The following is a 14,340-nucleotide window of genomic DNA, read 5'->3' on the forward strand; positions in this document are numbered from 1 at the left end:
ACTATTGGAGACTAAAAATCAGGTAGAGGGATGAACAGATGATCAATCCCTTTGCCTATGTAACATTTGGTGCCCACATCATCATTCTAGACCCAGGAGACATAGCAGAGGGCCCCAAAAGCCCTTGCACCTTCCTGATGTTTAATAGTATGTGCCTCAGTGTGTTTTGATTCTGATTCATCTAATCTACACTCTTGTTCATTCATATATTTACCTAATTTTGCTGATCACCTACTGTGTGCTAGGAAATCCAGCTAATCTTGAAAGTCTTGAAGCCTCGTGTTAGGTCTCTGATAAAGTCCTCTAAGTAAATAAGCTTAATTATCTGTTTGGGTCGGCTTTTTCAGACCTGCTCAGAGAGTGTCTTGGTTTGATTTGGCCTGACTACTATATCCTACATAATTGGTATTTGGTAGAATATTTTTTAATCTAAAAACACTGAAGACTTAAATTTTTTGTGATGGGGGAGATCAAATCCAGGACTTTGGTAGGCAAATACTCTACCACTGAGCTACCTCCCCGACCCTAAGACTTAATATTACTAAGGTGGTCTAATAGAATTAAATGTAAGTTCCTATACAAGTCAGGCAATGTGACTATCCTGCAATGCCCATACTAGGGAAGTGCAGGCAGGAGGATCAGGAGTTCAAAGTCATCCTCAGCTACATAACAAGTTCAAGAAAAACCTTGGCTATGTGAGGCCCTGTGTCAAGAAAATAACCTCTCCCCACCCCAAAAGAAGTTCCTAACAGGGCAAATTTGTGCAATATATGTGCTATAATTAAATATTTGTTAGATCGGGAGGTAGTGATTCTGCATTACAGAACTGTTAACAAAAACAAATTCATGTAGGAGAAACATGAAACAAATTTGACCATTTGCATTTTAAATATTTTTAAATTGTGTGTGTGTGTGTGTATGTAAGGGGGGACAGGGAGAGGGACAGGGAGAGGGAGAGAGAGAGAGAGAGAGAGAGAGAGAGAGAGAGAGAGAGAGAGAGAGAGAATGGGTTTATACACATAAGTACAGTGCCCTTGGGTGACAGAGAGGGTATTGGATCCCCTGGAGTTGGAGCTAAAGGTGGTTGTAAGATGCCAGATGTGAATGCTGGGAACCGAACTCGGGTCTTCTTGAAGAGAAATAGGCACTGTTTATAACTGACCCATCTCTCCAGTTCCAAATATCTACATTTTTAAAACAGCATGAATTCTAGGCTGGTCTGGTCTACATAGTAAGTTCCAAGACAGCCAGGGATGTGTAGAGAGACCCTGTCTCAAAACACCAATCAATCAATCAGTCAGTCAGTCAATAAGTGTCATATAGTTAGAAAAATTAAAATATAATTAGGCAGTCGGACTAGAGAAAAAATCTGACTTAAACATGGAAATTCATTGTATTTAAAGAGTTTACTGAAAGTGGGTTTTCCAGGCACCTCCCACAGCGACGCTGATCAAGTTAATCTTTACTGAGCAATGGCCCAAGGATAAATGAGTAGCAGCTATGAACAAATAACCACCATTTAGACAGATTCAAGAAGTAGACACTAAAGGAGAAAAAGGAAGCATTTGGGGAAATGCCCTCCCTTGTCTCTCAAAGAAACATAAATGAATCATGTTATTCTACCTAGGTGATTTTAAGGGGAAATATCAGCTTAGGATTGACCGTAGGGACAGTTTATTTCTTGAAAGGCAATATAGCCACCAAGGTTCCATATCAAAAGGCTCCATACCTTTGACGCAGATATGAAAGAGGATCTTAAGAAAGATCACTGGTGCTAGACAGGTGAGTTAGAGTGATACCCTCCACTATGAGGGAGCAGAGAGTACCAAGGTCCAAAATAGGTTCCCAAAATCCCAGTTTTGACCCCTGGAATTTCATTCCCTCTGTGTCCCAGAGTGAGGTTCTTCTGTGCACCAGGAGCTAACGAAGCCTCTGGCACTGAGTCTTGGAAAGGTGGAATCAATTAGCCAGCCCAGGTCAGTGCCTGGAACTGTGCACTTGGGCTGCTCTGCTGAGCTCTGGATAGCACCTCTCTGGAGGGACTGCTCCTGGAAAAACTTCCTTCCAGCATAGATAAGCTGAGGCTCTGGATACCCTACAAGCTGGATGGACGCTGGTCAGAGGCCCCAGATGTGCTGGAGGCACCATCATCTTTTCTCTCTTGTACTCTCATTCCCAGCCTCTTAAGGCAACCATCTATTTCCCCTCAGACATAGGTCTCAGCTCCAGAGTCCTGCCTCCTGAGTCCTGTCAAAGGCATTGTGTGGGGCGTTCCAGAGCTTCAACTAAGAGGAAACACAGAGACCCTGTCTGTGTTGCTAACTGCCTCTCCCCAATGCCCCATGACTTCCTGGACATCCCTTAGGCATCTCCAACACCAATGTTTTCACAAAACCATCTCCTGTTAACCGTCTCCCTCAGCAAAAGACAGCAAAGCGCAGTCTCTCCTTACTCATCTCAAAAGCCTGGTGCCTGAGCCTGCTTTATCCTGGGCCCACACCTGGTCCATCCAGAATCTGCTCTGAGGACGGAAGCGTTTGTTCAGGCTGGGAAGGTCTTGCTGGGGTCAAGCCATAGTTCATGACAGAGCCCTAAGGAAGCAGAACGTAGACGCTGTGTGCCATCCCTACACAATGCTTCCATTTCGTGCCTCCCTTGCTTCCTGAGGGTTGTCATCCTTGCATAAATTGTGTGGCAAAGCAGGTTTGGGTGCCCACACCCCCCCCCAAACACCAGAGGGATGCACCTGAGTTGACAGCTGTTCCCATGATAATTTTGACACCAAGGTCACATTCAGCAGTGTGTCTCAAGGCCACCCATTCTCTCTCCCCTCCTGTCTCCAGCATAGGAATCCAGGTGACACTTGGACATAATAAGTAGAGTGGGAAATGTCCCACCATTGTGATCTGGGATCTGGGTGAGCCTAAGAAGTTGACTGCTGTCTCTGATCCTTTAAGCCCATGTGAGGCTTTAGCAAAGGGTACACCTCGATGGGACAGCCAGCCTCTCAACTGTGTGGCAGCCCAGAAGTGCTGTCAGGTCTGTCCCATCAACCCACATCAGGCCCAGCCAGCTGTAGACTCCATCATGGATCTGTGGCAATGCCTACCACCCCCTCTGTCCCAAGAGTGCTGGGAGGAGATTGTTGCCTCACACTAGCCCAAGAAAGAGGCTAAACCCCCAAGACTGCCTCCCTTCCTGCCTCCCTAAATTGCTGTCAAAGGTAGAGAACCACCTTCCAGAACTTCCAGCTATCCCTACCCATCTTGTTACCAGAGTTGATAGGGACAAAGCCTGGACTCTAGGGTCCTAACAAACCAGGCTCAGCCACTTGTCCTCAATAGGCCAATTAAGCACTCAAGAAAAACAGAGAAAGCTGTGACTATATTAGGAAAAAATACAGACACCAAGTGAGCTACCACCATTCACCTCACCCCAACCCTGTACTCCTACCCCCATGGCCAACACACGCTGAAGTCCATCTCTGAGGTCTTCATGGAGATCTAAGTTTAAATAGAGGTCAACTAGAAATAGAAAACTAAGTAATGATGTCAGAGGTGTGGCCCTGCCTACGGCGGTCAGGGCGGCAGTCTCTCTGGCGTGGTAATCTCAGAGGTGTCATCACTGTGTGGAGTCTCTTTCCATGAGACAAACACCAGGCTTTCCTTCCCTCAGCATGAGATTCTAGGGAAATTCCAGTTTCGTGGGATCCATTGTCTCCGTAGCGTAGTTAAAGGGAAGGGCACATATGTCTCTTTGAGAATGTCTTCACGTCTGCCAGCACACTACAAAGACTCTCTGAGAAACGTAGACATGGGTCCTGGCTGAAGCCAAAGCTGGAAGCTGAACTGGCTGGACACAGTGCCTGTTAGTGACAGGACGGGTGGAAAAGAGAACCATAGCCCAACTATAGCCCCTACCCTGCAGCCGGGACACAACTGCCCAGCTTGATTGCTGCTGCTGGGAGCCTACACAGCCATAAGGAAAACATTGTGCTCCACCCCTCATCCCAATGAAAGGGCTCTCATGCCCTAAAGGAGCCTGCTCTGGGGACTGGTGTCTGATCTTGGGATGCATGTGAAGCTGGCATTTCCTTGGTGTCTGGGTCAAGATTCGGGATGAAGGGTCTGGGATGGGAATAGCACATGCCACTGAGGCCCACGGGATAAAGTTTAACCTAGTTCCTTTCTTCTCTGGGCAGAGGAATGCCTTCTATCAGGGAGGGTGTGCTAGCCCTTTCTTGTTTGATTAGCTGAATGTGTATCTCTTTGCTTCGGCTTTGACTGGGACCAGAGAGGGCTCTAAGTAACACTGTCTGTCATGGTTTCCTTCAGCAGAAGGTGGAACTGTACACTCGTGCACGCATGCGCACACACACACACACACACACACACACACACACAGGGTCTGTGACACCTGGGGAAAGCACAGCAAGGCAGGGAGAACGACTTCATGGTGAAGAGTACACCAGAGAGAGGCTCAGGGCTACCCATCCATGCGTTCATCTCTGAGCATCCCTGGATGCTCTGCTCCCATTACAATACTGCGATGAGTCCTCTCTAAAGGGCCTGAAGTAGCCACAGTCTTTGAACACGTGTCCTGTTGAGGACTAACAGTGCCAGGGACAAATCTTCCTCCCTGAGCAGTTGTAACACCCCTGGAAATGTACTGAAGAGCTGTCTGCTCAAGCTCTCTGTCACCCTGCTGATGCCTCGTGCCTTATCTCTCCATCACTGATCATAGTCCACCTGGGGACAATGGCTGGGGGGCCATTCTGCATAGCAGTGTAGACCCCTGCCTGTCTGTGGTAGCATGTATGCTCTGTCATCCCCAACTCTGCCTATGCTATAGAGGTCTAGCCCCTGCAAACTACATCCTCCAGGGTACCTTGAACTAGCTTCCCATTAGGTTTGAAACCTGGTGGAAGGGTGGTATGGGACCAGGAGAGGAACCAAGGTATTATTCCTGACACCCTAACCCCTAATATAATAGCCTTGGCTTCTGAGAGTTGGTAAGGCTGGCCCTTTACTTTGTCCAGCACCATCATGTCTCCTTGCCTGCCTTGCCCCTCTGCAGAGCTCTTTGACTGGAGCTCTATATTCTTAACGGTATCCTCATTGCTTTAATTCCCTCCACATGTTTCATTTTCAACTTCTGTCCATGACTGGGGTATGGGGAGTGGCACCCAGGGGAATTTCTTCAAGCCCTGAACCAAAATCCATGCCGGTAGTCGGGACCTTGAACGCATCTCTCAAATCTCAGTGTGTGTGGTCTCTTCCGCTTTCTCTTCATGAGTCTGGGGGTTGCTAGATGACTCTATAAGCTGAATGTCTAAGGGTGGGCTCCAGGTTTGTCTGACTGTCTTTCTGTCTGTCTGTCTGTCTGTGTACCCTCCACCAAGGATCCAGGCTGATAGGGCAGCAGCCATTAGAAACAAGCTTTTACAATAGGAACATGAGTGTCAACTCAACCTGGCAAGGCCACTCAGAGCCTTGGGTGACAAATCTCCACTGGTCTGAGGCAGACAAGCATCACGTTGCTGGGACAGAGGTATGTTCTGCCAACTGTCAGAAGGACTACAAAATCCAAGACAGTGTGTGACTCTGTCCAAACAAATGGTTCTGTCATGTTCACAGACATAGAGCCCAGCAACATGTGACCATCTGTGGGGGTCTGAGCCTCTCCGTGTTCCCATTATCTCAGCAAGAAAATGGGGGGTCCCAAAATGCTTTGCTTGAAGGATTATATAAGTGTGACAGACATAGTACAAGTCCCAGTACTCAAAGTATTCCTGGCATATATTAGGGGCCCAATAAAAGCCACCACTGCTCTTATTACAACCATCATATAGACACTAGCAAAACCAAAACCACTACCATCATCACCAAAACTACCACCATTACCACAAATGCCACCCAAACCATAATTACCATCAAAGCCACCATTATTATCACCACCATCAGCAAAACCATCACTATCATCACAACAACAATCACAACCATGACTATCATCTTTAGCAAAGTAGCCAGTGATATTCCCCAGACACCTTCCGTCCCAGTTGTACTAGCATAAACGCATCGGTGTGCGTGCACACAAGTAAGTTTGCACATACTGAGGGTTAGACTAAGAGCCAGCAGACTGGGTCTGCCTGTACTCACGTTGTATTTGACCTAGTGTTTTAAAACGTCATAGAAAGCTCAGAACTTCTTGACTTGTCTTTACGGGCAGGAAATACAGATACCTCTTTCAGAAAGAGTATGTGTAAAGAGAAGAGAGACTTGGAGGGAAGCATGAAGAACATAGGACTGAGCTGGAACAATGGAGAGACAGGGAAGGAAAGGGCCCCTTAAAGTAGAGAAGGGTGGAAGTCAAAGGTCAGGGGAGAACCTCAAAAACAATGTTGTGCATTCCACTCAGCAAGCAGTTTCCAGGGAATTTTCTGGGAGTAGGAAGGTAAAGGGGTAAAGGTCTCATCAGAATCGTAGGAGATTCATAAGGGGTCAAAGAAAGCTTGCTTGGCTCTTCCAAGACTGGCCAGAAATGAGAGGCGAGTGAACAGGCTGGAGGTAGAACCTTCTGTATATTAAGTACAGGTGGTACCAATCCAGTAGGCAAAGTCAAGAACACAGGAAAGGAAACAGGCGGCCATATTGGGGGCGAGAAGTGAGGGGGAGCCCAGTCCAGCCTGAGGTTTAATTCTAGAGAGGAAATTGGATGACTGCTTCCCTGTGACAGGAGACAGCTCACCAACCAGTCACTGGCTGGACTGGAGCTGGGCTCATGCACTCATCCACTCCACAAGCAAAACAAACCATTTCATTACCACGTCCTAGTCCGAAGGAGACAACAAACAAAGTAAAAAGGAAATTAAACAGCTTATTAGAAGGCGAGGTTGACTCTGAGGGATAATAAAGGGGAGAGAGTGTGTAGCAGAACAATTCAACACTAAGAAGTGACAACTGGCCAAAGCTTGCAGGGAGTGAAGTCCAGGGATAGCGCTCATCAAGATAAGCACTGCACACAAGGTCGGGGAGAGCAGATTCAAGGGCAACATGAGGGATGGAGACGGTGCCTCTCTGAAGACCTGGGGAACAGCACAGTCGTAACACAGCAGGAATAGAGCAAGCCAAGGGACAGCATTGGGAGATAAGGACACCAAGGCCATGGAGCTAAATTAAACAGGACTCGTCCTCTTAACTGCAGAGTAAAAAATGAGAGACCTCTTGGGGATTTTGAGCAGGGATAGCATCCTCCAACTTACATTTTTATGTGTCGATTCTGTTGAAAGGTGGGACTCAGCAGGAAAGGGATGGGGGTCCAGCTGGAGACAACTTTTTTATATCATCTGGGCAAGATGTGGTGGAGACAGGGAAATGGCAGCAAAGAGACTTCATGCCTGGTGCCTTTGAAGAAAGAACCATCAGCATGGTAGAGGGCTTTGTGACAGATGAAAGGTAGGGTGGTATTGAGGATGCCACTATGGTGCCAACCTAATCACCTAGACGCCATTCCTGGCATATTTGAAGCACACACTTGTAGAAGGCTTTGTGAAGGGTGAGGGTGTATCAAAGATGCCATTATGGTGCCAACCTTAGCTTCTGGAAGCCCCAGACTGATCTGGGCGCAGTGATGAGTGGAGCAGCTGTTAGAGAGTCAAGATGAAGGGTTCACTTTGGACTTATTGCATGTGCTGTGTCTGCTAGACACCCACATGGAGATGTCAACAACAGAAGACACACGTCTAGATGCAGGGGAAGCAGCAAGGCTGCAGATGCAGATCTGGGAACCCTCTCTGCTAGGCTCATTGAGAATCATGGGAGAAGGTGAAACCAGAGGCTGAGTATAGACAGGACCAGCACAAGGGAGCAAGAAGCTGGGCAGAGCTGTCTGGGAGCTGAGAGGGTCCTTTTCTAGAAGGACTTGACAGGCTGGGTCAAAAGGTCAAAAAGATGAGAGCTAAAGAACTTAGAGATGACGCAGTGGGTAAAGAGTTTGCCATAGAAGCACGAGGACCTGAGTTTAGGTCCACAGAAACCCACAGAGAGGCCAGGTAAGACAAGTGGCCCTCTGTAGTTACAGCCTCAGAAGATGGTGATGGGCAACCTCCAAGCACTGGCTCGCAAGACCAGCCATAGCTCTGAACTCTGCGTTTGAGGGCAAGATCCTGCCTTAATGAATGAGGTGTAGAGCATCAAGGATGAGGCTAGATATCGACCTCAGGCCTCCATATGCACATATGCACACACATGTGCACACACGCACGCACACACACACACACACGCATATACCTATACACATCTAAAACCATCAATGCATACATGTGTATACACCACACACATGTACACACACACACACACGCACACATGCGCGTGTGCACATACACACACACACATACCTATACACATCTAAAACCATCTCTGCATACATGTGTATACACCACACACACACACGCACACATGCGCGTGTGCACATACACACACACATACCTATACACATCTAAAACCATCTCTGCATACATGTGTATACACCACACACACACACATGCGAACACACACACATACCTATACACATCTAAAACCATCTATGTATACATGTGTATACACCACACACACACACATGCACACACACACACACATACCTATACACATCTAAAACCATCTATGCATACATGTGTATACACCACACACACACACACACACACACACACACACACACGGAAACATTTGGGGATAGGTTTGTTTGTTTTTTTGTTATTGTTTGGGTTTTGGTTTTGATTTGAAACAGGCTCTCACTGCATAGCTCTGGCTGGCCTGGAACTCACTATGTTGACCAGGCTGGCCTCGAAAACTCACAGAGATCCTCTCTGTCTGCCTCCAGTGTGCTGGAATTAAAGGTGTACACTACCATGCCTGGGTGGAAACAAGTTTTTAAGGTGACATATCAGATGACACACCTGAGTTTAACAACACCTTGGCAGAGGCAGTTTGAACCAAGCAATCCAGGGAGCTTACAACGGATTCTGGGAGTGTCTCAGCATTTTCTCCAGATTAAATGAGATGGTGGATGTATTTATGTCTTGCACACATCAGGAGTGCCCTAAGCACTGGGGCATTTGCTGGGCTGAGAGGTGGCCCTCGGCAATGGCACAGAGGATGGGAAGCTCTATCCTTGAACATCTATCTGAGTGGACCAGCATCCTTCCCAGACACTTAGAAGAACCAGTGCCCTGAAAGGGACCATTTATTCTGCTATCTCTATAGGCCCTATTCTCTTGGCAGATGAGCCCATCTCTCCTAAGAAGCCAAAGAGTGTCCCTGAGCCCAACTCCAGACCCATGGAAGTTGAAGCCACCTCTCCTCGGCCGTCTGAATGGACTTCAGTAAGGATCGGCCCAGGGCAGGATGGGCAGGATGTGCTGGCTGTACGGGTCCTAGTCACCAGTGAGGACAGCAGGTATGCCCAGATTGCTGAAGGATGAAGACAGCAACAAGGTGGGATGGGGCAGGCTGCTTCTGGGTCTGCTTCTCTCTCTACTGGGAACTCCTGGCCAAAGGGACTCTCTGAGCCTGTTTCCTCATCTGTTTATGGGACCCTAATAATGGCTTGCCTCTGAAGGAGCTCTAAGACTCAGTGACACATGCCAATACTGGTTGGTGCACAGCAAATCCATTAAGGCTGTATTGTACAGTCACTGTTTTCTCAGAGCAGGGAAAGGCCCTGGCTCTACTATCTTCCCCCAGGAGTCCACAGCCATGCACTAAGGGCTGCAGATGAGTGACACCTGTCACAGGGAGGGGCTCTGGGGCCCTCCCATGCTAAGATGTGGTACATGATGATAGAGAGACCAAGAAGGGTAGAGGGGAGAATACAGTTCTTATGCACCCAGTATACGATCCACACCAACTGTGGCTATGAGAAGAGCAGCCTTCGGGCTTTTCCAGCCCCCACATACACTGAGTGCATTCGGAAAAGCAGCCAACAGTATGAACTGTTTATTAATGCCTGGACTCTGAGTGTGTAACTGTGACTCACTCATACACCAGGTGAGGTCTTTGCTATCAGACACCTTCACTACCTGGGTGTTTACCAGGAAACAAGGAAACATTAAACAAGAAAAACACCACATATGTGTCAGGCACAGGAGTAGTCGAGGTATGTTATAAACAGGGTTGGGATGGCTACCTTAGACTGGATGCCCAAGAAAGGTATCTGTCAGTTACTGAGTCCCACAGTGATTGAGGGCCAAAGCGTCCCCAAAGCAAGTGGGCTACTCTCTTTCTTCACATGTGGGCTGGAGCTAAATGGTGTCTGAGACAGTGCTGGCCATGCTGGTCTCACACAGATGGGTCTAGCTGAATCTAGCTGGCTGTCCGCTAGAGCAGTGGGAATGGTACACAAACAGAATGGACGGTCAATGTAGCCAGAATCTGGAAAGGGGTGAAGGAGGGGGTTATACTGGGGACCTGTGGTGTAGTTCAGTGTTAGAGCACTTACAAAGCATGTGCCAGACCTGGGCTCAATCCCCAGCACGGGGCGAGGGGAGGAAGGAGGGAGGGAGGGAGGGAAGGAAGGAAGGCTGGTTGATTGGTTATGAAGAAGGTAAGGAATTTATATTTTATTCATGGAACAATTGAAAGAGTTGAGTTCTAAATGACACATCATTAACAATTTTTAGATATCTGCAGCCTTTGGTGTGGAGAGCAGACACGACAGGGTAGGGGAGAGTGAAGGCAAGGAGACCTGGTGGGAGGCTGGGGGCCCCTGGAGGGGGCACAGGATAGAGCCACAGTAATGGATTTACTGATAGGTTAAACAGAGAAAGAGAACGCCAGGCTGTCTCCCCAGTCTTGACTTGAATTACTGAATGAATGGTACAGATGTTTCTAGAGGCATCTGAGGGCAAAGAAGGGATGGGTAGTGCGAAGTCTTTGTGCAGCACTCTGTGCTGGACCCACTGGGTTTGACTGGGGTGGGCCTCTAAACTGCCACTGAGTTCACAGTTGGGCATTGAGTCTACAGTTTCTGAGAAGCCCCCTTCTCTACAACTTAAACGCCTGCACTTTTTCTTTCCTGCATGCCCGTCAACACCGCCATGCTGACTGAGGAAAGCCACGTGTCCATTCTGCGGCTTAGGAACTCGGTCCCTAGAGATGCATTTGTTTGGCCCCAGGAGCTAAGCAGCAGAGCTCTGGTTGACCTTTGTTTCAGTTGTGGGTTTCGTCTCGTTTAGGGCAGAGTCTCCTGTGGCCCAGGGTGGCTTTGAACTCACTGTATAGCTAAGACTTGTTTTCGAATCTTGATGCCCCTGCCTCGACCTCCAAAGTGTTGAAATTACAGATGCCTGCCACCACGCTCAGTTTAGGATGTGCGAGGACTGAGGCCAGGGCATTGTGTGTACAAGGCAGATTCTCCTCCAACTTCCCTCCATCCCCAGCCCTGAAGCCATGGCTTGGGAGGAAGGAAGGTCAGAACAGCCTTCATTAAGGTGACTCAGGAGGCCTGGGGTGGGAACTTCCTTCTGTTCTGTCCAACACTGTAGCCTGCTGGGACTGTCAAGGCCAAGTGCCCCAGCCTGGGAGCCTCCTGGAAATGTCTTCCCACACTCTGGGGGGCTGGGGTACACTGTATGACAAGACTTTTTCTGGAGAGATGCAACACACATGTCTAGTCACCCCAGGTAGGGAACCCAAAAGTCCAACTTGGTGAACCAGGAGTTTTATTGGTGCTACTTACAGGAATATGGGTGAGGGGTTACTTTAGGAGCAGAAATGACTCAAAGACAGCTCACCCCAGTGTGGGTGACAACTCACAAAGCTGGGGGCCTGGAGTGTGCTGCACAGCCTGAATGCAGCTCAGCCTGGAGAGTGTCTTTTCCAGGCACCTTTGTTGATCTGAACCTCTCCTGGGGCAGCTTGGCTGGTTTCTGCTCCTTCCCAGTAGACTGGTGTCAAGAGCCTTTTTTTTTTTCCAGTTAAGCTTTTCTGAGTTGTCTTGGCTGCTTCTCTCTCTCTCTCTCTCTCTCTCTCTCTCTCTCTCTCTCTCTCTCTCTCTCTCTCTCTCTCTCTCTCTCTGTCTGATCTGTCTGGGACTCTTAGCTTTTATTGCTTACTCTGGTAAGGAGGGGTCTAGTGAATCTGATCAGATTCAGGAACTTCCTGTAGCTACTTTGAGTTATAACTTTCCTGCTTAAGGAGTTTCCTTGCAGGATGGAATATTTCAGAATTGGAGAAAACTGTCACACAAGTGTGAGATAAAAGGGTGGCAAAGGAGCGTTCTCCTGGGGGCTCTTAGGAAAGGATCTGTCTCAAGCCTCTCCCTGGCCTGTAGATGGCATCTTTGGTTTACAATGGCAGTCATCTTCTATGTACATTTATGTCCCAGTTTCTTCTTAAAGGGCACCGGTCATAGGATTAGGGCCCACCGAAATGACCTCATTTTAACTCAGTCACCTCTTTAATGGTCCTCCCTCTAAAAGCAGTCATGTGCTGAGGAACTGAGGGTTGCCCTTTCAACATAGAAATCTAAGGGGATATAATTAAGGACATGACAGAGCTAAGTCTGGGTCCAAGCACAGAGGTAGCTGAGCTGACATCTTTGCTCCAGGCCCTGAGGACTGTCAAAGGGGCTGATGACTAGGAGGTGGGACATGGGGGGCAGGGGGATGAGCTTCTGAGTCACCCTCCTCTTCCTTCTTCCAGCTCTGATACAGAATCCGACTCTGGCAGCATCATAGGCCCCTGCACAGAGGCCTGTGAAGAGAGACCCCGCCTTCCAGAATCCCCACCTCTATCACAGCCTCTAACCCGGCACATCTCCCTGCGGGAGACCCTGACCCAACCAGTCTCTCTACTACTACACCACAAGGAGCCACAAGCTGTGCCTGGTGAGTAAATGGCCCACCAGGCTTCATTCAGGGACACAGAGAAGAAGCACGGACCCTCAAATCCCAGGGGATGGAATCTTTGCTAAATGAAGAAGTACACACAAGGGGAGTGGTGGGGACCAGACCTGGACTCTGTCTCCAGAAGCTTCAGATTCACAAACATGTAGTAGTTCTGGGCCGCCATTGGCTGTCGTAGGTAAGGACCTCCAGGTCTCCTTTGCCTGGAACAGCCACTCTGTGTCTCAGGGGCCCCTCCAGCGTCCCATAGTTTCTGAAAATAGGAGCATGGGCCTGGTTGCTATGTGACCCTAAGTAACTCAGTCTCCTAGAACCAGCTGAGCATGCACCTCTCAGGGTGGTACAGGAAATATTACTTGGGGTGTGGGGGTGGGGTGAGATGCACCTAAAGTTGATCTACAAGGAAATGAAGGTAACTTTTTCTGGGCCTCCTGTACAAATGCCTCCTCTCCATGTCTAGGCTGACTTGAAAGGTGAGTAGCATGTAGCTTATTCTGCCGGATATGCTGTGGTCTCTAGCCAGTGAGCAATGTGGCCAGGGCTGGTGACCCTACTCACTAAGCTCAGGCCTAAGAACCTGTCTTTAGTAACCCAGCTCTTGGCTCAGCAATGTGTGAGCAAATCAGGATGACCTCTGACTTCCTGGGGACCCTGGCAGGGCCTGGGGAGAAACATGGCAATAGAAATCCGCCACCCTAAATAACCTGTGAGAGCTGGTGGTCAGTTTGTCCTGCACTGCCCTCTGGTGGCCAAGAGCAGAACCTCCAGCTCTTTCTCTCACCAATGTGGGATTTCCCAGAAGACCAAGCCTAGGAAGCCCTGGGCCAAAATAAACAAACACAGAAACTTGTAGAGACATTTCCCAGCCTTGGAAACTCCGAATTTAACCTTCAATGTGAGCCTTTAAGAACTAGGAAGTGGTCAGGCACAGTATGTGGCTAACGCCTGTAATCCTAGAACTCAAGAGAGGATTGCCACGTGTTTGAAGCCAGACCAACCTGGGCTTCAAGAGCAAGGCCCTAGCTCAAAAACAAAAACAAAACAAAACAAACAAACAAACAAAAAAGAAACACTGTCTTAATCATAACGCTGACAGAAGGGAAGTCTCCCTGCTGTTCACCCTTTTCTCTGCTTTTCCTCTCTCCTCAGAGGGACTTTAAGCACTTCTCCCAGAAGCTGTAAATCGGAATTATGAGTTTGTCTGTATGAAAAAATAAAGCTTATAGATGCAGAATGGCAAAGCCAGTTTAGGAGGTAAAGACTCTAAACAGCCAGTGTGACAAAGGAAACCCAGCGACAGTTATTCTCACTGGGGGAGCGTTAAGGCTCATCGGTTAGTAGGTGTGTGCTGACACAGCTTTGCTCAATGCTTGTCTGAGTTTGTGTCTCGGCTGCCGTGATAAAAATGCTGACCAAAAACAGCATGGGGAGGAAAGGGT

At 48.4% G+C, this 14,340-nt stretch overlaps 1 protein-coding gene across 31 annotated transcripts in view; it reads left to right on the forward strand.

The window, feature by feature from the left end:
- The window catches only part of Mical2 (microtubule associated monooxygenase, calponin and LIM domain containing 2), a 184,407-nt gene that overhangs the window by 126,372 nt on the left and 43,695 nt on the right, over positions 1 to 14,340 (forward strand). For 20 of the 31 annotated variants that reach the window (XM_087576883.1, XM_087576927.1, XM_087576948.1 and 17 more), the window contains 2 exons: positions 9,261 to 9,453; positions 12,699 to 12,883. In XM_087576883.1, the coding sequence (XP_087433009.1) occupies positions 9,261 to 9,453; positions 12,699 to 12,883 (378 nt within the window). 31 annotated transcript variants of the gene reach the window in all.

This window comes from Rattus norvegicus, chromosome 1 (assembly GCF_021556685.1).
Source record: "Rattus norvegicus strain SHRSP/BbbUtx chromosome 1, alternate assembly SHRSP_T2T, whole genome shotgun sequence".
NCBI classification, from domain to species: Eukaryota; Metazoa; Chordata; class Mammalia; order Rodentia; family Muridae; genus Rattus; species Rattus norvegicus.